This window comes from Leuresthes tenuis, unplaced genomic scaffold (genome assembly GCF_036924035.1).
Source record: "Leuresthes tenuis unplaced genomic scaffold, fLeuTen1.0.hap1 SCAF_18, whole genome shotgun sequence".
Taxonomy (NCBI): Eukaryota; Metazoa; Chordata; class Actinopteri; order Atheriniformes; family Atherinopsidae; genus Leuresthes; species Leuresthes tenuis.
Genome location: NW_027325372.1, coordinates 16,247,974 through 16,271,892, shown reverse-complemented (window position 1 = coordinate 16,271,892; position 23,919 = coordinate 16,247,974). Strand labels below are relative to the sequence as shown.

Below are 23,919 nucleotides of genomic sequence, written 5' to 3'. Positions count from 1 at the left end.
GCTTCACAGGCTATCATCTTTGGATGTGTGTGTGTGTGTGTGCGCTTTGTTTGTTTTGAACTCTTGAGATGTTTATCTTTTTTCCGTGTCTTTACTTTTCGCTGCGCGTGTTAGTGTTTTTGTTGCGCATGTGCACGTCTCATGTCTGTGTCCATGTCTTGCTCCATTCCATAAACACCTCTTAGACTGTGTCATTTTCTCGTGTCTACCTCACCGACCAGACTTCTTGTTGTGCTGTTAGTAAACTCTCTTTCTCTTAAATGCACACATATTGGGGGGAAAAAAAAGACCTCGTAAAACACTGCAGGCGGTGGTGTTGTGGCAGAACATAGATGGTGAAAGAGCAACCTTAAAATCACTCGCCACACATGGCAAATGATCAGTGTTTTTTGCCACCCAAATATTGTTCTCCTCCTCTCTTTTGTCAAAGACTTTCTGTTGGACATCGTGGGAAGATCCATGTCTATAGGCTCACAGATATGAACAAATACAAAATTGTCTCTCTGTTAGGGCAGTTTCACCCAAGCCAAAGCTTCCCTCTCTGGTTGCAGGCGTACTTAGAAGCAAGCAAGCTCTCTGAAAGTGTCTGTAAAGCAAACAGTGCCATCTAGTGAGAGGAAGATCTCAATTTTGCACTGACAGCAAAGCTTGAAGGCACACTGACATAAACTATCCAAGTCAGGATTCGTAAAACACGCATGTATTTCTTAAAGAGACAGCAAGAGCTGCTCCTTTAAGGATGCTGGAGCCTCTTTTGATATAGATGGGATCATGGCTCACATAAAAGAGTTTGTGGCCCGTCTGGAATTTCCTGGCGAGCCCTGCGTCTATTTTTAATCAGTTACCTTTTTTTCTATTTTCAGTCCTTCTACCACTTCCTTCACCTCATAAAGACAGTTAATTAAACCCCCTCAGAGAGCGCATCGTGTGATGGAAAAAGTAGCGGTTCAAGAAGGTTTATGTCTCGCTGTGGAGAGATGCTGAAGAGGAACACTGCTGATTAACCACGATTATTTGTCAAGATTTCCTCTTGACCTGTCCTTTTTTTTTTTGGTGTTTTGCTTTTCTTGTGCATTTGTATAATGTTACTATCTAGATGCATGACTGTCGGCACGACTGTAGACAGTGTCTAAGTGCATGAATGGAGATTGTTTGCCCCGAAATGACCCTTTTTCCTTTTTTTGCCCAGGTTGCAGGGGGCAGCACGTCTCATCAGGTCAGCTTCTCCTACTTCAACGGCTTCAACTCGCTGCTCAACAACATGGAGCTGATTAGAAAGATCTACAGCACCCTGGCTGGTCACCGTCGAGATGTAGAGGTCACCAAAGGTACATGGTTACACAGAAAAAGAGCTCACGTAATTTCATATCAACACGTGGGGGCAAAAAGTGCGTGTGCATTTATTAGTATGGAATGCCGGAAGACATGTAAAACACAGTCAACTGTGGCCTCATGCAGAGCTGACTGATGAGGTCCTGGCCTGCAGGCCCTAATGTGTTATCCAGATAATGTATTTAGGTGTGTTTGTGCGTTGAAACGGGTGGAAACTTGTTTTTGTTTGGTTTTCTTCCTTCCCAGTGGCATTTAAATGGGCACGCTGAATCCCACCCAGCACACGTACTACATACGCACGATCTCTGATCTCATGGTGCTTGTCTGTTCTACCCTGCACTGATCTGTGGACTGCGACATCTGTCCTGTTTTTGGCTAAGTTTAAAAAAAAACAAAAAAAAAACAAAGCGGGTAGCAACTGTCAGTCTTTTGTTCTGGCATTCTGTGCATCAAGTGCACTTAATGTAGTTTAAACTATCTGATAACCTTTTTTCTCAATTAGAAAGCTACATCATCTTATTTTTAAGATTTATTTGTCTCTCGTGGTTAGCTCCTTTTAAATCCTGATCTTCCTCACTTGCTTGCCCCACTTGCTGTCTCTCATTCCTTTCCTCAATACTTGGCAGGGAGCCGAGATAGCTTTTTCCCTTTTCCCCCTTTCTTGCTTTTCGACTCCCTCTCCTTGTCCAAAAGGAACCGTTATGACCTCTTTCCACATGGCTCTGGGCCACTAGTGTAGCCATATGATGCTATCTGAAGTCTTATCAGGGGTGTGGACCATACCCGACCCAGGCCAAGGGCCCATTCGCTCTGCAGGGTGTTCCCACCATGGGTACACCGAGCCTTGACTTGGCTCGACCCGTGGTGGCCCACCGCCAGCCAGACCTCCATAGCCACCACCCATCCATTCTCCACTCCCCGAGTCATTAAGCCCTCCCCGGGGACTGCAAGTGCTCAGTTCCACGTACTACGGCCTGGCCCATAGCGTGCACACATCTGCGTGTATCGAGTATGTGTGAGTGCTCTGCGAGAGACTGTTGTCTAACAGTTCTCCCATACACACGTGCATCAGATACATTAATACAGTCGAGCATGCACACATGCTTAATAATCCTGATTGATTCCTTATGTGCAACAAGGCCACTGTTTTGCCTTGGAGACACAGTGGTTAACGCCTCCATGAAGCCGAGCACACAAGTATCATACAGTATCAGTGTTGCTCTGTGTATGGAGAGCTTTATAGAATACATCTTTGACTTACCAAGCAGTGTACATGGCAGATCATAACTGTGGCTTTGTGAAGTAGTTATAATCAGAATAGTGTTGGAGCACACATTTAGAGTCGATGCTGTCAGACCTGATGACAGCATGAGCCAGTTCATGGCAGTAAACTGCAGTAATCAGATGTCTGACAGCAGGAGTTTTTTTTGTTGTTGAACTGGTCCAACCAAGTGAGTCCAAACTTGTATATACAAATATTAATTAATCTGTATTGTTGCCGTTCCTCTGAAGTAACTATTGGTCTGTTTTTTTCCCACCAAATTATATTTTGTTCATTTATTTTGTTGGCAAAAATGAGCTCTTCTTTGTAAAAGTCTGGGAATTGAAGAGACCACTTGCTGGATCTTTGGGAGAGGCGTGTTGTCCCAATCTTGTCTGATATAAGATTCAAACTCTCTAACAGTCCTGAGTCTTTTTTTTGTAGCGTTCCATTTTCCTGATCAGCGCCATATCCAATTAAATCAAATTGACGAAAAAACAAATCAGTCTAATACAAATAATGCCAAATCAAAAATGGATGCCAACTAAGAAAAATGAGCTCTTCAGTTGAGTCCCTCTTCCTGAGCATGCACAATGCGACAGTGGACAGTAAAACTGTAAACCCACGCTGTAAAAGATGCAGTGTGCAGTTTAACACTGTCCTGCTGAGATGTGCAAGGCCTTCCCTGAAAGAGGGCGACACCTGAATGGGGAGCATACGTTGCTCTAAAACGTCCTTCAGCATTCATGGAGACTTTCTAAGTGTGCAAATTGTCACTTTCATAGGCGCTAATACACACCTATACCATCAGACAGGCAGGCTCTCGAACTGAGGGCTGATAACGAGCTGTGTGGTTCATTTCATCTTTAGCCTGTTCAGTCTGTAAGTCATGGTTTCCAAAAACATTTTCAGCTTTGTCAAATTTCCCAGCATTTCGTTGCCCTGTCCGAACTTTATTTGGAAACACGTTGCTTCCATCAAATTCGAGACGAGCTAATATTTGACATGAAATAGTAAATGCTCATTTTCAGCATGTGATATGTTTTCTATGTCCGATTGTAAATAAAATATTGACTTATGAGATTTGCGAATCATTGCATTAGTTTTTTTTTTTGTGTCTTTGTGTCTTTGCCTTTTTCCAGTCCGGTTGACTCTTTTGGGATTTGTGGTTGTACATATAAGCTCTCTCTTTGTCATCTCAAGAATTTTGGGCTGTATCACAAAAAAAAAATGGTTTGGCAACAGTTAGGTGATATTTACGTTGGTCATTTTCAAGTAAGAGTAATAGTTTTATCAATTGCAAAGAAGCAGGTTATTATTATATGCTTACAGGGGAAAGTCAGGTACGTATGGATATGTTTGTTTGCGGGTGCGTGTGTGTAGACACTACAAGTTAGCAGTTGACAGTTTATCAGGACTGTGATCTGTGACCTCTCCAGACAGAACTCTGTCTGTGTGTGTGAGGTTATTCTCATGGAAGTATGCTGTCTCACATGCTTGTGAGCATTACCTGCATGTACCCATAGTTATATGTGTGTGTGTGTGTGTGTGTAGGAGAGAGAGAAAAGGAGCATGCCTCAGGGGTAAGCTGAGCCTTGGCGGGGTGAATGGCTCCAGTGTAGGACGACTTTGTCACAACCCTAGCCTGGTGCTCTTTGAATAAAGCAGGTCAAACAATGCTGACTCCTCCACTGTAAGTCAGCCTGCAGTCAACCTGTTCATTTTTCCACACAACAATAGACCGGGTCTTAAGTTACGACACATTGAAGCTGCCTCTTGAAATCCACAACTCTATATGGACATATTTTCATTTTTTTCCCTGGATAAGCTTTGACAGGTTTTATTTGCAACTTATAACCAAGTCGTAGTGGTAGAAAAAAGATCCATCACCAAAAAAAAGAAGAAAGAAGAAAAAAAGTGACGCAGTGCAGCTGTTCAGCGAGGATCAGCGTTCACTGTTTACGTTAATCTTCAACCATTAGAGGCCATACTTATGCTGTTTTTATTGAAAGGAAATTAACCAGCTATTCAGTCTAGTGTAAAAAAAATTCCAATTTAACAGATGTCTCTGCATTAGGAATATTCTCAGTGGGCCGTGGGATCCTCCTTGTTTCCTGTTCGATTTGCCATTTTCGGAAATTCTGTTGCAAGTCATGGCCAATGGGGTGACGTTATCCAGTGTAGTAACATCACAGTTGCATCCATCTGTTAGTACCACTGTCAGCACTTCCCAATTTTTGGCGTGAAAAAGGAAAATGATCTCCTGCGAGTGGAGAGAACGAGCCATCTTTCCAGCTCTGAGTCAACAGATGGATCATCTCTTGGGCGGCTAACGAGCAGATTGGTGTCTTTTCTCCTGAAAGTTTGGGCCAGACGTTGGACAAGAAATGGCTCGGCCCTCCCATCAGCTTGCATTCACATGCCCAATGATCAAAAGCTTTAAGCTGGTATGTTTAAAGAGTGGATATGCCAATGGACGAAACACAGCATTTTCCACATTTATTTTTTATAAAGTTGAGCTCTTAAACTTTGGAAAGATCGAACCTACAGCTTATTGTTGAACTGCTTCGTGCATTTCCCAAGCAGTTTGGATGTGCGTTTCAGGTCATTGTCCACTTGGAGCAGAACTGTTTAGTCAGACTTGTGTCTTGGTGGTTCCCAACTATCGGAACCAACTTCCTCTCAGCTGAGGGTGAAAGTTTGAATCTTTCTCCAGATGTAATGGCAAATGGGTGATAACTCCTTATAACATTAACTAAAATACAATAGCTTGAACACGGATACTGCTGTAGTCTTATATGTCTATGACCATCTTTCTCTGATCTAGACTGAGCTCCTTGAACTTTCTTATTGTGCTTTATGTGGGCCGAGCTCCTTTGACTGCAGTCAGTCATGATCACTAATGGAAAGTTGAGTGGACATTTTAGAACTTTCAACGCCACTAAATTGATAAAATAAGTAGGTGTACTGCTGTAACGGCTACCCATGAAACCCTCCTTACATACTGCACACTGCATGTATTTCTGAGCAACTTTGTATGATTGGCCACAAAAATCTTCCTCTGTTGGAGAACAGTTCATAGAAACCAATAAAGGCCCATATTACTATGATATTTATGCCAATCCCTTAAAATTCCTGCAATTTCGTCCTAGGACGCCTAAAAAAAAAAGCACACCCAAAGTAAATTTAAAGCTGTTCTTGAACCATTTTGGGGTATAGGCATGATCTGACAGAAATTTCTAAAGTTTGCAGCAGCAGACTATGTGTAGTTACGGGTGTAAGACTTATTGTGGACTAACTATTTTACTGGAGCATATTATCTGGACCCTTGCCAACGTGATACGGCCATTTTTGATGGAGTTTTCCTGATCTACACTGATTACTGTAAATGTTTGTGTCTCATGATGTGGTGCTCTTTATTTATTGAAAGCTGATGGTAAATCTCTTTCTTTTTGTTGTTGTAGAGGAGTTCATCGTGGCAGCTCAGAGGTTTGGTCAGGTGACACCCATGGAGGTGGACATCCTCTTCCAGCTGGCTGACCTGTCAGAGCCTCGTGGGTAAGACACACAAGGGGATGGATACACAGCAGGACATATAGCAGTAAATATCCTAAAGCAAATGGGTTATAGATCAAACGTATTGTTTCGAATTGGAAATACCAGCTGGTTTGATTTTGCGATAAATAACATTGAGGCCTTTCTCTGTAGGCTTTAGATAGTGTTTAGATAGTGACTAAAACATTTGATGTGATTTGTCGTAATGCATTATACAACAATGATATCAATCAATCAATCAGACTTTATTTATATAGCACTTTTCATACAAGAGGAATGGAGCTAAAAATAAGTAACACAAATAAATAAATAGAAGAGCAAAAAATATATGATAAATATTATAAATAATATTATAATAAATCAATCAAAAGCCAGGCTAGAAAGGTGGATCTTAAGTTTGCTTTTAAAAATGTCCACACTAGCAGCTGCTCTCAGGTCTTCAGGAAGGCTGTTCCACAGGCGTGGAGCATAATAATGAAAAGCTCCTTCACCAGTTAGTTTTTGATCTAACCTTAGGAAGTAATAAAAGACCTCTATCTGAAGACCGGAGAATTCTGGATGGCTCATAAGTTCAAAGCACATCTGATAAATAAGAAGGACTAAGAGCATTAAGAGCTTTAAAAACCAGTAGAATAATTTCAAAATCAATCCTGAAGCGCACAGGTAACCAGGTAACTTTAAAACCGATATGATAGCAGGGAGAAGCATTTACACTGGTGATGAAAACAACTTTAGTGGCTTTGTTGTGGCAGAAAAGAGAAACGGCAACTCAGAATCCATACTTTTAACATGCATGTTAAGGGCTGAGCACTACCAGCCTTTCAGGTACCTACGCTGCCTTTTTTCTAGATTAGTTCTGTAGTTGGCTTTGGTCTGGTTATGGCCTTCTTCAGTGTGACTGCAGTGTTTGTTTTGTCCCCTTTTCTACACCATACATTTAAGCTCCAGGGTTTACATGGTACCTCAGAGAGATTATTAACTTATTCACCAACTTCTCCGCCAGTATGCCACAGAAATCTTCTTACAGTCCAATCCCAACCCTATTTCTTCTTAAAAAAAAAAAGGGCAATTCCAGTCCATAATCCATGGCACAGAACAACTGTATGTCTCCTGTTCCCCAACTTTCTTTGCGTCTGCCTTGCGGCCCGAACTGTGTGCTTGTGATTTCCAACCCTGGCCTTAGACACCTCCTGATTATTATTTCTGGGCAATGGGATACTTTAATAGCCCTCTCCACTCCCCTTGATTGGAGACGTGAGAGATAATAACCCCAATATTCAGAGAAGTAGAGTCGAGGGGTCGAGGGGGGGGGTGAGGAGTCGATGTTAACAGTTCCCTGAGCCTGGGAATTCTAGGACTGTCGAATAGCTTTAATAGAAAAACATCCAAGGATGAGGTTTCTTAGTTTTTCTTGGATATAGTAATAACGGAATTTGATTTGTCAGTATCTGTAGATCAGTCATCATGCCAAGTACATGTCTTGATTTGTATTTTTTCTCACAGAATGATGGCAAAGTATCCATAAACATTGCATAACTTCAGACTGACAGATTGATCTTGCATAAGTCATGGACTTGGGGATAAGTGGATGAAATATTATTACCCTCCGAGAGTAACTTGAAACATCCCTGCGTCTGCCGTCTCTTTCTGTTCTCAGACGTGTCGGTTTAGTGGACATCGAGAAGATTGCTCCGCTGGAGGAAGGCTCCCTGCCCTACAACTTGGCTGAGGTCCAGAGACAGGTACAGAATATGAAGACTTGTTGATTTGTTTGGTTTCCTCTTACGCTTCCACTGGCAGCTCTTTTCCTCCCCAACTCGCTGTCTTCAACTAAATGTCAAAGTGTAGATGACTAAGATTTTAAATTAGGTATAATGATACCTCCTGCTCACATGTAATTAATCCTCTAAAGCAAAACATCCCTTTGATTCGTGATTTTTGGCATGAATTACACAATTAATCCAGTGAGACATTAGTTTAGAGTCGCATCAAAGTGAAATAAAGGAATCCAGGAGACTTGGATCCAAACCAGTTGTCAGGTATAAAGTGGCAAGTTTAATCACCAGTTGCAAGTTACTTCCAATCGTCCAGTACTCGTGGGTCCTGTTCAAAGTTCAAGTCAAACGCTTGGACCAAAGACAGAAAAAAAAACCTTTCCTAAAAGAAGAAAACAAACACTTGACCCTACTCTGACATGTGGGTCATGTCTTTAAAGAACCCATACACAGAACTCACGTATCACTGAAAAGGAAGGCAAGCAGAGTCATCCTCCCCAGGACCTAATGAAAGACATACATGCTTCAAGTTGCATATAATAGCTGGCTAACAAGAGCAATTTGTAACAAAGGGAAAGAAAGAAGGAAGCCCGGACAGCTCAACAGATGAGCAGAGGATTTTTTTGTTCTTTCTCTGGCTGTTTAGTCATAGTTGTGCTACACTGAAGTCTTGGCCAGGCCATGTTGAAGCACGCTGGGGCCAAAGGGGAGAAAGCAAAGGGGCCCAGCACTACACAGACGCCAGTCCCACCACAATGAGCCGCTTTAGGCCCTTGTGGTTTGGGCTCAGGGGCTGGCCGCCAGCTAACTGGAACTCTCTCCCCTCATCTTCTGCTGCTTCTCTCAATTTCTTTCTTTCTTTCTTTCTTTTTTTTTTTAAATCTACTTCTCTAGCTGTCTCTCTCTCTTTCTCTTAAACATGTGCGTCGGTCTGACTTCTCTCTTTTAATTTTCTGCTAACTTGTTCCCGCTCTTACCCTGACAGTATTGCCAGGTTTTATCAGTCATCAGGCAAACAAAGATGAGAAAGATGAAGTTCAGGATTGTGTATGGAGGGGTGGGTCAGGTGGAGTGAACAGGGTAGTTAACGGTGGATGGACCCCTGAATGCACCCTACACCTTTGACAAATGGTAATGTTCATCAGAGGAAGTAATAATTAGCTGTTAGGGAATATTTCAACAGATCAAATGAGCTGCTTTATTTTTATCTGACTTCATATGTACATGTGTAAGAGAAAGTGACAGTTTGTGTGAGCGTAGGAAAGGATCTATACACTAATATTGTGATTAGAATTAGTCTCATTAAGAAAAATCACAAGTAAAACAGCTTTTGGGCATATGTCTTGATATGATTGAAATTGCTGAAATAAAATAAACAAAATGTAGTAACTGAAACAGACAGGCAGCAAAACAGGAAAAACCAAACACTAATTATTTTAATAAGGTCATAATTCACCATATCCAGTGCAGTGGTATTCAGAAAGAGACCGCTCCCATCAGCAGATGAATATTCTGTTGAAAAGTGACAGTATTTATAGCATTATTGTTTTTAAATGATATTAATGTCCACTCAGGGCAACCTTGTATTGACTTTTAGTGACCCTTACATGTCCAGGGACAGATACGCCCCAAACTGTCTCATAATAGTGTGTGGTTCCAAAGTGCACTAATGCCGATTGCTTAAACTATTAATCGATCGATCGTACGCTTGATTTTTGAGAAATTCTTATTTTTCATTGTCACGTAATTATTTACTTCCTTTTTCAAGCCTGCTAAACAGCGCGTAGCATTTCCAAGCTAAACTAGACTTAACAATTAGTTGATCAGAAAAATATCGACCATGTTATTGTAACCGATGCCTTCGGCACATTTTACAACATTTTTGTAACCTGTGGTTTTAAATTTCATACAAGAGCCTTGTTTTGTTAGGGGAATATTTTACAGTGTACTGGTCCACGTCGTGAACTTTACACCTGCAGTCGAACTGATTGATTTAGTAGCGTGTCATTTAGCTCTCTTGGAGGTGAGATCAGGTGTATGGCATGCAGTGCTTGATGGGAAACACTGTTGAGGTTTACTGCCGTGTTTCAAAGAGACCAGTGTCTGAATCAGTGGCTTGTCTGCTTTCAAGTCTCTGTAAAGCTGCTCGGTCTGACTAATTTGTTGTCTTCCTCTTCTGCACTAAAGTCTTGATTGTCTTCTCTCTTGTGTGCTGGCAGCAGTTGGGCAGTGACGGCTCCCGCCCCATCCTTATCCAGGTGGCGGAGTCTATCTACAGATTCGCTCTTGGCTCAGTCGCAGGGGGTAAGAGTCACGCCCCAATGGCTCTCCGCATACCTTCACCCCACCACCCACCCACCTACCTGCTTGCCGGCCTACCTGCCCCCTCCCTGTGCTGTCCTCATAAGAAAAGGGTGAGGGAGTGAGGACAATGGCCCCTCTGTTGCCCTTTACCCTCCTTACAAGAGCAACTGTCACTCTCTTGCTTTAAGAGAAGTGTTCTCCTCTTTTTTCTTGTTCTAGCCCAGTTTTGCTCTCTATCTGTCTTTTCCCCTCTCTGCACCGTCCCTTATATTTCACCCTGTCCTGTTTCATGGGAAAACCCTCATGTGTGTTCTTTTGTACCTTTGGGAGTCATCAGAAGACACATGATGAGGGTGTTGGGTGAAGGGTGGTACCCAGGCCTTGTGTTTGCCTCCAGACACCCCACCGTTTTTCTGTGCCTCCTCCTCCCTTCTCTTCCTCCTTCTATCCCAAGGGAGACAGCTTAATAAGGAGGTGTGGGTCTGCCATCCCTTCTTCTCTCTCGGCCTCTCTCTAATTAAGCCTGTCGCCTTGGGTCGGTTCTTTTTGTTTGTGTCCGCGTGACAGGCCAGAGACACTGCAACTCAAAACACATCTCTCTTAACATTATTCCCTCTGACTTCCCCTTCCTCCTCCTCCTCCTCCTCCTCTTCCTCCTCTTCAAGGGTCAATTTACCCAATTTACCAAAACATCTGTCGTGGCATCTAGCCATGCAGGTAGTTTGATATTTTTTATAATCACAAATTAATGAAAGTGAATGAAATGATTTGTTTTGCTCATGGCACTTAAAGGCCTTTTGTTCACTTTTTAAAAAGGCACCAACGTGCTGTATAATAACTAACCACCAAACTGCTTCACCTCACAGTCTTATGACAGGCCTTAATTGTTCATCAGTTTTCTTTGGAAAGTTCAAGCAGAAGAAAACTGTTGAATGCAACAGTTTCTCTAAAATCACTTGTACAGGTCACATGTTACACAGTTGATACCTGCATGGAACTCAGTGTGTTCTTTAATATCTGCTCTTTGCATAAGTTGAGTGTGTCTTACCATATTTACTGTGTTTTACTAGTACTATTGATTAACGTTATTGTTTTTTTCTTTTTCTGTGCTAACGTTAAAGGGTTAACAACATTTTCTCTCGCTGCCATAAAACACAGCAAATACCAGTTCAAGGAGGGGCAGGACAATAACGGCGCTGCTGTAATCAGTGACTAGTATCTGAGTAAACGTGTTTGTTTTTTTCCCGCAGCTGTGGGCGCGACCGCGGTGTACCCCATTGATCTGGTGAAGACACGCATGCAGAACCAGCGGAGTAGTGGCTCTGTGGTGGGAGAGCTCATGTACAAGAACAGTTTTGACTGCTTCAAGAAGGTGGTGCGCTACGAAGGCTTTTTCGGCCTTTACCGAGGTCAGTTTACATAAACAGAAGATTTAGAGCATAGCTGAAAGATCTGCACATACAATGAAAGTATAGATAGGTTAAGATTGCCAAGAACATACTTGATTACTGTAGTGTAGCTTATAGGTTTTACCTGATAGAATATCTATTTTGCTATTGCTGCACTTCCTACACATGCCCCATGCGAGTGGGATCTAGTGAGTCTGGATGGCGGTTCAACACCCTGCACTGTTGTTCTTTGTGGTGGGGCTTGCTGGGAGAGGTGACTATTTTCCCAAGAGGTGTTGTTGCCAAGTAGGGGCATACTGATTTGACCCTGCAGAACGTTAAATAGTAATGAGATGATTAGCGTTAAAGGCAATTCACAGTTTCTGTGTTTGCTTGTGTGATCTATATTTCATTTCCATTCAGAAGAAACAAACCAGAGAAGACAAGGAGCAGAGGAGCAGAACAGATGATTGCTTTGTGGATGGACTTTACAGAAAATCGCTGGTCTGCCCGACCAGTTTACATGCCCAGAGGCTTGAGAGGCTTTGGTGCATCTGAGCCAAAACGTTTTAGGAATAGCACCATGTACAAAGAGTGCTTTTGAATGTTCGCATATTGGAGGCAGAAACTATTCACTTGTCTGTCTGACTGGTGTACATTTCCTACCGTGCATCGCTGGAACCTAATATATGATAATTGCTCATTATCAGCATGCATAAAACGGTTTGTGTATGTTTACAAATGGTATGCATTATTAAGTCAGAGCTAAAATGAAATTGAATCCATGTCCACCTCCAATTCAAACCGAAAATTAAGTTTGCAAACGGCTTTCAGGAAAAACAACTCGCATGCAGTCAAATCGGCAACACAGGTTTTTTTGTTTTGTTTTTTTTTTTGTAGAAAAAAGAGCTGAGATGAGAAAGAGAACAGGGGAGAATTGAGTGGCAGGAACAATGAAAGAGAAGGAAGTGAGAGGAGAAGAAGAGTGTAGTATGAACAGCAGGGCAGTGTGGGTTCACCTCTCTGTTGACCTGTCTTCTTTGAAGTGATTACCGGCGGGCTGGGGACTCTAGCAAGACAATGAATGCCACACGCAAGGCCGCATACCTTTAGGCCTGTGTCATGATCTAGTGATGTTGTACGTCTAGACCTACACGCACATACAACCGCATTACAGACACAAAGCAGACACACAAGTGTGCTGGCATGCAGGTACTGTACATACCAGGGCAAGACATCAGTAATGACTACCTGCCATGTCCACAGAAACTACGGCTAGTGTGTCTGTGTCTGTATTGTGGGGGTCAGATTAAAGAAACATTGAAAAGAGCTACCGTGGAATGGAGGCAAGGCTTTTTATTTTTTTTTAAATCCAGGGATTTTGATTGACATAGCAGGGCTCCCGAGAGGAAACTCGAATGCTTAAATTTCTGTGGGAAACACAAAGGCTATCAGGACACAGAGACAGACAAGTCTGGCTCCACATTGATGGCCAGAAAGGTATCCTTTTAGCCAAAGTGTTGTCATGTAACGTAAGTAAAAAAAAAAAAAAAGAACCTTCAGTGCTGAGAAAAACTGCTGCTAAACCACCACGTTTCTAGTTTGATTCTGAGACCACTCATTAAGGAGCTTCTCAAATAAGAATCAATGATCCAGAAGGAAAAAGGAGCTGCTGCAGTGGCTGTGTGTTATTTTTACCAAAGCCTGTCATAGACATTTCGTTGAAGACCTCAGGAAATTGTGTCAGCTTATGAAAAAAGGGCATTTATATGTCTCCTATAACAACTGTCTCAGGGGGGATTTTGACAAAAAGGGCTTTATTTTTTGTTTGTTTGTTTTTTTTAAATGTATATTATATGCATCATATTAATACATATGTATCATATATATGTATTTATGCACCAATTCCAATACTCTTCTATGTTCTAATCATTTCTGTGTTGATGAAAGCGTTTAGTTTTAAGACAAATTAAAAAAAAACACGTGCATGTTTTCTTAAATACACATTTTTCAACGATGTCCAAACAAGGTCTTCCCTCCAGCTTCCAAATTGAGCATTTGATTGTATACATATACGTAGCTCTCCTACACATGAACCACTTTAGATTATTAACTGTGTTTGTTACTAGGACAAAATCACTGAGGACGCACTTGTGGCCTCGAGGCTGGGTAGGGGGCCATCCTTCATTGTACTCTGTTGTGATTATTTTGTTTATTTTTATCCAACTCTAGGCTGTAATTGAGGTCTGTGTAAACTTTTGGTTGGTTTGTTTTATATTCGGCCCTTTTTTCCTATTCTGGGAAGCCATTTTTACCACCCCTTGTTCCTCTCTCCCTCCGTTGCTACTCTTGATGTCCCCACACTCCACATCAATAGATTTCATTAGTGTCTGGGGGATCTCGCATGGTCGGACGCATGCAGCGGAAAGCCACACTTGATGTGGAATCTGTGGAAGTGGTATATGTATATGTATATCTTTATGTATGTGTGTGTGTGTGTGTGTGTGTTTGTGAGTGAGAGAGTAGGGGTACCACAGCACTCTTTTTTTTTTTTTTTTTTCTAATCATTTTGTCGTTTCCTAATGATAGGTCTGGTACCACAGCTACTGGGTGTGGCGCCCGAGAAAGCCATAAAACTCACAGTAAGTCACTGTGTTGGAAAACGTGCAGACACATGCATGCATATTCACACAGACAGAGATCCACAAGTTTTTTTTTTTTTTCTCTATGTGATATTGTGGATGGGTTTTATTTGACACAACGCTCAAATCAGCGACACTCAAAGACAAATAGTTCCATGCACATTTTTTATTAAAAAAGACGATATTAGTGTTACACTGTGTGTCATCATGCAACATCATTATTATTGTCATCGTTGGGCACATTTAAATGCACAGCAAAATTCTGATGTTAACCTGAAAAGACCTCAGAATAATACTCTGCCTTGTAAATAGCATTTTCTGATCGCCTGAACCCGATTAAATTCACAGCTGAAGTGAGCAATGGTCAAATTAAGCTATGCGGAGAGCTGTGCTGAACTCAGTCGAATTTGTTTATTTATTTTAATGTTTATTTTTTTAATGAGTTTTTATGAAGAATCCTTGCCCAGAGTTATTGCTGTGGGAGTGACCTCATATAACGTTCTTTGGTGCTGCAGAGCCGAAGAAGCCTCTGACTGAACACACTGTGGTTTGATCACCGTGTCGTGTAAACAGTGCGCTGCGTCGTCCATTATGTTCAGCTACTTTTTCCACATTCTGCTCCAGAGCAGTCCCCAGCAGAGAGACAGCTTTCTTTATCAGTTTTTCCACTTTCTTCGAGTCACTTGCTTTGACGCTGCTGCTGTCCAACCAGATGGATGCAAAGCAGATTGCTCTCTCCAAAACAGACTTATGGAAGATGTGTAACATCTTGCTGCAGACACTGACGGACATTGAAGCTTCTTCAAGAAGTACACTCGTCTTGTCCCATTTTGTGGACAGCTGCAGTGTTGCATGTCCATTACATGTCCAGATGTCTGCTGTCCAGGTGAACACCTAGATATCTGTAGTACTCCATCACCTCCACCTCCTCTCGCAGGATGGAAGTAACGTTTGGATTATTCCTTTTCCAACTAAACTCCACAACCGTCTCTTTTGTTTGCATTCAAGATGAAAGGATTGTGTCCATGCTATGCCACAAAGCAGTCAACCAGTTCCCTGTGCCTGTTGTCCATCACTGATACACCCAACAACTGCAGAGTAGTTTGAATATTTCTGGAGGTGACAGGACTTTGAGTTATACTGGAAGTCTGAGGTGTACAGAGTGAAGAGAAATTGTGAGAGTATAGTTCTCTGTGGTCCTCCTATACCACAAAAGGTGGTCTGTTTGCCAGGTAGTCAGTAATCCAGGCAGGTATGGAGGCTACCTGTATTTTCTGGAGCTTTTTACATAACAGTACAGGCCGAGTTGTATTAAAGGCACTGGAGAAATCAAAGAACATGATCCTCCCTGTGTCACTTATTTTTGCCTAGATGTGAATGACTTCACTGACTGAAGCAGGTAGATGATTGCATCACCAACCCCAAGACAATAAACAAACTGCATCGGGTCCTGAAAGATGTTCACTTGCTTACTTAAGTGAGCCAATAAGAGTCTCACCAGGATTTTCAAGATTCGGGATGTTCGAGCAACTGGTCGGAAGTTACTATGGGCAGATTTTTTTTCTCTCTGAAACAAGGCAGGTTCTCTTCCACAGCATTGGGACTTTCCTGACTCAGGCTGAAGAGGTTGAAGAGGTGCTGTAGAATCGCACATAGCTGCTGTTCCGCATGTTACTCAGTCCAAAACTGACAAAATTGAGCTCAGAAACAGACCAACATGCCAAGATAATGCAGTTGTAGCTTGATTTACCCACACATGTATATGCATAGCAAGACTCAAATGGACCTGTGTGTTTTGTGCTCCTATGCGCTCCATATTTTTGCATCTTTTTATGAAAACCGTATACCACAAGTGCATATTGGTGCAGTCACATTTCCAAGAAGGCAAATGCCATGTACATATTTGTTCTATTTTTTTCAGAAGACTGAATGCATTAGAAATTGTTATTGAAAATCAGTCCATTAAGAATAGATGTCAACTCACGGTCAATTGAAGAATTTCCAGACTGCTGCTCTGCTCTAATGAAATCCAGATTTGATAACCACAATGTCATCTGACAAAGTCACCATTCCAATGACTTAAAGATGGCATCTGTGCAGTGAATTCCTCTATACTTATACGTGTGCCGATCTGCCATGAAGAAAGTTAAAAGTGGCAGTGTCTTGAACATTTTTTCTCACACTCTCCACAGCTTTTCAGCATTGGACTAGCCAGTAATTGGGATTTTACTCTCGTACGTATGAACTGTTGTAAGGACAGTAGTCGAGCTGTAACCGTAGCTCAACTCATCTGTGCATGTAACTATCCTGAGTGTGTCCTGTTGTTGGGGGAGATCTTGGTGAAGCTGTATTAAAATCCAAGTCCGAGATGCAGGGTGACGTTCGGAGGTGTGCCAGGAAAGGTGTGGAGTCCGATAAGGGAGCAAGGTCTTTGTAGCAGGTGAGGAGAATGTTGAGTGTTGTTCTGAGCTCAGTCTATTGGAAAACTGGTTCAGTTCATTGGCTCTGTTCAGATTTTCATCCGTCTGATCCTCCTTCTCCTGAAAGCCTGTGATCTTTTTCTTCTCTGGACACACATCCCAGATGCTGTTCACTTGATGATTGTTATCAAGCCTACTCTCTCTTATCTTCTTTCTCATCTGTTTCTGTACACTCATCCATAACTCCCTTTCTTTCTGAAGACCTGCTTTTTTTTATGTTCAACAACTTTTTCAAGACACTGGTCATCCAGGTCTTATTATAAGGGAAGCACCTCTGTCCTTGTGCGAATGATTGTTTCCACACCGAAGTTTATGTGGCCTTTCACACACTCAGTCTCTCACAGAGGACACTCCAGTCTGTAGGCCCACAGCCCCCTTTCAGAGATCGTTCAGCTTCCTGAGATCATCTCCTCAAATTTATTTTGATCACGGGTTGCTGCTGCACAGTAGGATGATAAGAGTACCAGATTGTCTCATGTAGAATAAGGATAATAGTCTAATATATATAGATATATATATGCTCTTGTTTGTACAATCCTTCTAGCTGTGACTTAAATCAACAAATGAAATATGTTAATATTAGATACAACAGTAAGATATTCTACTAGAATGTATTTTATTGATTGTCTTCAGATTGTCGTCATATTGTGGCCCATTGTAATAGCTTTTAAAATCTTGTTGTGAAATCAGAACGTTTGTGTCTCCAGGTGAATGACTTTGTGCGAGGAAAGACCAGACAGAAAGATGGCACAGTCCCTCTGGGTGCTGAGATCCTGGCGGGTGGATGTGTAAGTTTAAAGCAACGTGTAACCAATGGCACAGCACTCCCAGCACATTTGCATGTAATTTAAAAGTTTTTTTTGTGTGTGTTTAATTGCATTTTTAAAACCACTCTCAAAATGATTAGTACACGGCACGGTGTCATCCGCTCACTGTACATACCGCGGGATATTATGACACAAAAGAATGCATAGTTGTAACACGCAGCATGACGTGATGCTTTATAACTACAATATTTCATGACACCAGGCATGAAGGGACATGCAAAAAAAGGAGCAGGCCCGTTATTCATATGCTGTTTAATTAGACCAGGCTGAGTTAGCAGCAGAGTTTTTACATTTCTCAATTGGTACATATTGGCTTGTTTTTATTTTAGATTTTTTTCAAGATCAGTGGTAATAGCCTGGATGGAATCAAATTGTTACAATCAGGAGGGTTTTTTTCCACCTTCAGAATTAAAAGCCACAACATTTGATACTTGCAGCCAACAACCCGCATGAGGAAACCAATATTGCCTCTCAGTTTCTGTTTTATCTTGGTATTCTATTTGCGTGCTGTCAGAGACATGTTGTCCAAACTGGTGATATCATTATGAGGTCACAGGGGAGTGCAACATCGTTGCAATATCATCTGTCTCAAAAGTCACAAATCAAGTCACAAACCAAACAAGAGATCCCTGACCTTTGCTTTTGATGATGTCACCCAGCAACGCTCTAACCCTAACCCACTAAACAGGAGAGGACCTCCAAAACAAGACCACCCCTGAGTCAAACATCCTCAAACACACACAAATGTGAAATCCAGCTCAGTCAAATGAGGACATGCAGTATGATGTTGTTCATAGCAATACTGGCAGATTGTTGTCTGTGATTTAAAAATCTGTTTTTATCATAATATTGATAACGTGATATGTTGACATCACTGCAGGAGGCAAGCAAAGTGTTTTGGGTTTTAATTGAGCATCGTCACATGAAGCTGCACAGACCGTATAGCTTAGTCATCCTTTATTGTGTGCCACTGTTTCATATCCAACCGAAACGTCTCTTTTGTTTTTAGAAAGAATAAGGCATGTGCTGATTCCTCTCAGATCTTATTAAAACCAGATATTGGATACGTAAAATCAACAGTACCAACCAAAAGTTTGGACACACCTAACCGCTCAGTGTGGATCAAAGTTTTTTGAGAGGTACTGCATGTCGGGTGATTGTTTCTATATGTGGATTCTAAACTAAAACAGCAGGGCTTTGAAATGTTTTGACCCGTTACGGAGAGTGTCTAATCAGATCTACGACTCACACATCTTGACTATAATAACTTCTCTGTTTCTTGCTCAGAATCATTCTGAGAATTATGTAATTCCCTGACAGTGCAGCAGTTATCTTAATCAAATATGTCCGTCATTATAAGTTTCAGTGTAATCATTCCGGCTCTTCAAAGCGCACTGTGCAGAACTGATCCTGTGCAGCAAGCAGGCAATGTGTACAGTATGAAGGCCGCATGGATCTCTTAACTATGTTGACCTGTTTTCTGAGTGCCGCCCCTGTGACAGTCGAGCAGACAGACATAGGCTTGTTTAGAGGCCAAAAGTTGCTGCTTGTTGATGGAACCTCTGAAGATTGCCCATGAAAGAGCAAACACACGCACCGTGCATGCTCGCAGAAGTGTGTGCACGTGGAACAAATTGAAAATCGCACAGGTGCACGCACACACGCAAACACTTTCAGGGAGGAGATGAAGATTGACAGCAGCTGCTACCTGAGCTCCCCCCGCCCCCTTCCCGTGCCGCCCCAACCAGTCTGTTACCTGCTCCCCTCCCATCATAGGTTTTGATCACTGAGCTGTCACTGTCTACCCCCCAATGCATGTACGCACACACACACACACACACACACACTACCAGCGAGTCCTCCAAGGCTGGCAGCCGTAGCCTGAGCAAAAGAAAGAAGCTCTTTCACTCAGCCTTCTTTTGATGCTGATCACTAAAGCAAAGTATTTCAGGATACACAAGTCATTATGGGTTTAGCTCCACTCGGGCACATTCAATTGACCATACTGGTTCTGGGAATATGTTTAAGAAAAGTTTTGGCACACTGCAGCTGCTTTAACTTGAATCTTGGAAACTGGTCATGTTTTGTGAAGGAGACGAATGGGGGGGGGAAAAAGGACAGCGACGGCATCAAAGCGATAATGCTCCGCACTGTCCTGGGTGTGAAAGTCGTGGTTGCCTTTTGCACACCACGCATATGGTTTTAAAAGAAGAGCCATAAGAGATGCAGCAAGAGAGTAGAGGATAAATGCAGTGGAGAGAAGCGCAGATGGATGGATTTTTCCTCCTTTCCTCCGTGAGCCGTCATGACAGCTCCTTTCATCCTGCCTGAGGCCCCGTGTTAGTGCTGGCACTGCACTCTGCCTGCCACTTTATCTTATGCGCACACACACACACACACACACACACGTACGCACACGCGCTTCAAACCCCCCTGAACTCTTATTTTGTGAGGCCCCCGGCCGCAGCACATGAAATCTGTTTATATCATTTGGTAGCTGTGAAAGTGTTGGTTTGGACCGCAGAGTTGGTCCAAACCAACACGTCCACAGTCTATAAAGCAAAATACAGATTGAGAGAACAAGAGAATAGTTCTCTATCTCCGTTACGGCTTCACATCCTGTAAAATGATATTTTGTGTCAAATGTTTATGTACCCCTCTGCTCTTTTTTTCTTAATGTTCCCTTCTCTTCACTGTGTCCTTCCTCCCCCTCTCCCTCCCCTTTTCCCCTCTAAACTTGTGGCTCAGCACCATTAAGCTCCTGTGTGGGTTGCCAGTTTCTAATGATTATTTGGTAAGAATGGCATGCTCCGTTTACAGAGCTATCTGGATGCTTATCTGGCAGTTACTGGACAGCATTTTTGGACTTATGTTACACAAAATACTTACTGGGTCATTAATGAAAGCAGAACTGGGGTTGAGACTGCAAGTCAAAGTATAGGAACACTTTGTTCAAGTTAGGTTTTTTTATGGGACTCTTATTCATGCCTGACATAAATTATGAAATCATTATCGGTGAATCTAAAACATGCACACCCTGCCCGCTTATTAATAGATGGTGGTAAATGTTTTTAGCTGGTGCTAATCTCCTTGTTGGCACATGTGTGTATTTATGTTGGGAGGGATCATCACACTTTACTAAGCTTTTTTTTTTTTCCCCCTTCGGTACAAACACGTAGCCAGGATCTGTGATGCGTTCTTAAGGTGCTGACGTCCCAGGTTTCCAAGGATCACCTTGCCTTGTAATTACCTGGGAATCATAAGAGCATTGCCGACGCTGTCACTCCATAATCACAACCCTCAGCCTCTCTTCTTCAGTCTCGACCTTCCCTCACTCCTCTTGTTTTGACTGCTCATCTTTCTGTTTCCTTCTCTCTTTCCCCTCATAAGCGCTCTCTGTTTATTTGTCTGTTTTTTTTTGTTTAGTTCTTGTCAGTCTCCATCTCTGTTCTGCCCTGGATGTTGAATGATTTTAACATACCATTGAAGTTCGCGCACCTAATCAAGATTTCGGTTTCTTTTAAATCATTAAATATGTGAAATATTTCCTCTTAGCCAAGAAACATGAAGTTGAAATAGTTTTTCATAATAAATGCCAGTATACTTGCATTAGTATTTGCGCACTTTCAAAATAAGAGAGAATAAAAAAAAGCAAATGCTTAGGCAGAACTTGAGGAAATATCCCAGAGTTTCTTCCAGTCTTCTTTGCATACTTTGAGGTCCATCATAATCATTGTATAATTTTGATAATGTTTGTTGGTTTGGGAACAATATACTGCACAATGAGCCTTAATCTTAGAATTAGCTGCTATTTAATTTAATCCATTATTCAACTCTAATCGTTTAATGCACCATGTGTCATTTGCTGCAAAAAAGCCCAAAGCATGATTGTGCCACCACTGTGCTTAACAGTAGGAGAGGTGTTCTTTATTTTGTAGAATTCTGCAACTTTTTTTCCTCGAAAGCACACCTTTACTCAATACGGCAAATAAACTTCTGGTGCAGCTTGTTTCCGGCATCAGGCTCGTTTGGATTTTCGGTTGCAAACTTCTGATAGTGAATTTTATCACGAGGCCACAGAGGAGCGTTACACAGGAGTCATTCCACAGCAGAACAGTGCACAATCACTGGTTTGGTAAGTCTACCAGAAGGTCCCTTCCAGTTAAACAGTGGTTTTGATTTACCTCACCTGAGGGTCTTTTAAAACTGCAAACTTTCATCGTCTACCCTTTCTCATGGTCGCTCTAAACAAGCCGTTGCCCCGAAACTCTGGTGAAGGTCTAATCTATAAATGATGTATTTTCTAAAAAGAATCGTGTAATTGAATTTTTCTCTGATTTAGTAGTGGCTGCCCTGAGCTTTGCACTTTATGTTTCAGTTACACCAGAATGTGGGCAGGTGAGACGCAGAAAACACTGCAGCACTGTCACTCTTTTTCTCTCATGTTGTCGTTCATCTACGTGAGCACTATTCTTGTTTACTCCCCTTGAGTAAACAACATCTCAATCTCCTCCTTCTCCACTCTCATTAGAATCCAATTGAAGCAGCCTACACTGTTAGGGACCGGGGCCAATAGCCTCTTAATACTCGCGCTTTGAGTCGGCATGTAATCAACAAGGCTATTTCCATAAAACAAGTCACAAAGAGTTAGCTGTGAGATTTTGCAGCTTTGGAGCAGCAGCCCTCTCGCAGGGCCTGGAAGGGAAACTGTCGCCCATCGTACTCTGTGTTATTTGAAAAACAGTTGCAAACACCTTCAATGAGACGATTATCATCTCTGTCTCTCAGCCCTTTCTCTCTTCTATCAGGCAATATCTGGCAACGCTTAAAATTGAGGGACTTTTTAGCAAATGGTACAGATTGGAGTTCGGTGCCTTCCCGTAAGGCAAGACGCGACGAGCACAATCCGTCATTCATAACCAAGCAAATGAAGGAGGGGGAGAAAAGGAGAGAAACAACAACAAACACATCAGGCCTATTTAAGTCAGAAATGACACCATGGCAACCGATTGCTGTCTAATTGCGCTGTGCCGCCCTTTAGCGCGTAGCTACAGTAACCACTGGCAACTGTCGGAGGATATAGACGGTTCTGGAGAAGATGAGGGAGATCGTTTGAGAGAAGGTCAGAACGGGAGACGGGGAGAGATGAGCAGAGTCAGAGGACGAGAGAAAACCATTGAGAGAAAACTGCCAGATACACGTCTGAAAATAGCACACGTTCCCAAACAAAAACCCTCAAACTCTCCGTATCAAGAAGCATTCAGGAAATGCTGTCATGTTCCCATGACCTCACAATAAACCATCTGTCTTGGAGCAACGTTATAGCTGCTGCTACTTCGCACTTAAAAGCCCCGTTGACCAGATACAGCAAAAGAAACCAGTCTGAACTTGCTGCAGTAGTGTTGCCCTCCTCCCACAAGCGCAGGTTTTGAAGTTGGAGGCTAGAAAGAGAAAGAAAAGTCTGAGACCCCTGCAGGGTGTGTGTGATGAAGAGAAACACCTGAGTGACTGGATTGCATCAGCTGGTGCTCTGCTGCGTTGTCCTCCCCTCTGCATGTTTGTTTTGAGGCTGGTTGCTGACTCTGCACCATTGTTCAACTACACAACTTACTCCAGCTGCATACAAGCTGGATGAAAGAGACCTTTTCTGTCTTGTGTCTGTAGCATAATGTTGTTTTTTTTTTTTTCTTTATTTCAGTTCATGGCAAAACACTATGAATTCTCACCTTAAAACATAGACTCTCCTCACAAACTTGATTCAATCCACTGCTTCTGTGTCTGTGTACTTCCAGGCCGGTGGATCGCAGGTAATCTTCACAAACCCTTTGGAAATAGTAAAAATCCGTCTGCAGGTGGCAGGAGAGATCACCACAGGGCCGAGGGTCAGCGCTCTGTCCGTCATCAGAGACCTGGGTTTCTTTGGACTTTACAAGGTGGGAAATGCCTTCCAGGTTAGAAGTGTGTGGATCACTTTGTGTGTTACAACAACACTGAAGGCTCCTGTAGACTTTACGTTGCAAAGATGCTCTGTGTGTGATGGACTTGATGTCTGATCTTTAGTCTTTATTACAAGCCATTCATTCATGCCTCAGCCACTTTTTGAGCAAAGTAGTGCAAGTGTTGCACCACAGAATAATGATGGTAAAGACAACGCTATGATGCTAAAAGAAAGAGGAAGAAATGTCATAATATTAGCTTTGTATAACCTTGTTTTTAATTCAAGAGTATAAAAGTTGCATACAGTTACATATACAGTTACAGCAGGCTACAGTCCAGTGTGACACTGAGGTGTTTGGAAGAAAATGGTGTCAGGAAAGATCACAAGGTGTATTTTAGCCTGTTTTAGACATGCAGT

The 23,919-nt window shown here is 42.2% G+C and overlaps 1 protein-coding gene across 2 annotated transcripts in view; it reads left to right on the top strand.

Moving 5' to 3' along the window:
• Positions 1-23,919, top strand: part of slc25a13 (solute carrier family 25 member 13) — a 52,517-nt gene that overhangs the window by 17,466 nt on the left and 11,132 nt on the right. The window contains exons 7-14 of one of the 2 annotated variants that reach the window (XM_072369854.1): positions 1,190-1,328; positions 6,058-6,151; positions 7,806-7,890; positions 10,146-10,227; positions 11,478-11,636; positions 14,205-14,257; positions 17,445-17,525; positions 23,357-23,497. In XM_072369854.1, coding sequence (XP_072225955.1) covers positions 1,190-1,328; positions 6,058-6,151; positions 7,806-7,890; positions 10,146-10,227; positions 11,478-11,636; positions 14,205-14,257; positions 17,445-17,525; positions 23,357-23,497 — 834 coding nt within the window. Of the gene's footprint in view, positions 1-1,189; positions 1,329-6,057; positions 6,152-7,805; positions 7,891-10,142; positions 10,228-11,477; positions 11,637-14,204; positions 14,258-17,444; positions 17,526-23,356; positions 23,498-23,919 lie in introns of both variants that reach the window. The other variant, XM_072369853.1, reaches the window with a different exon arrangement.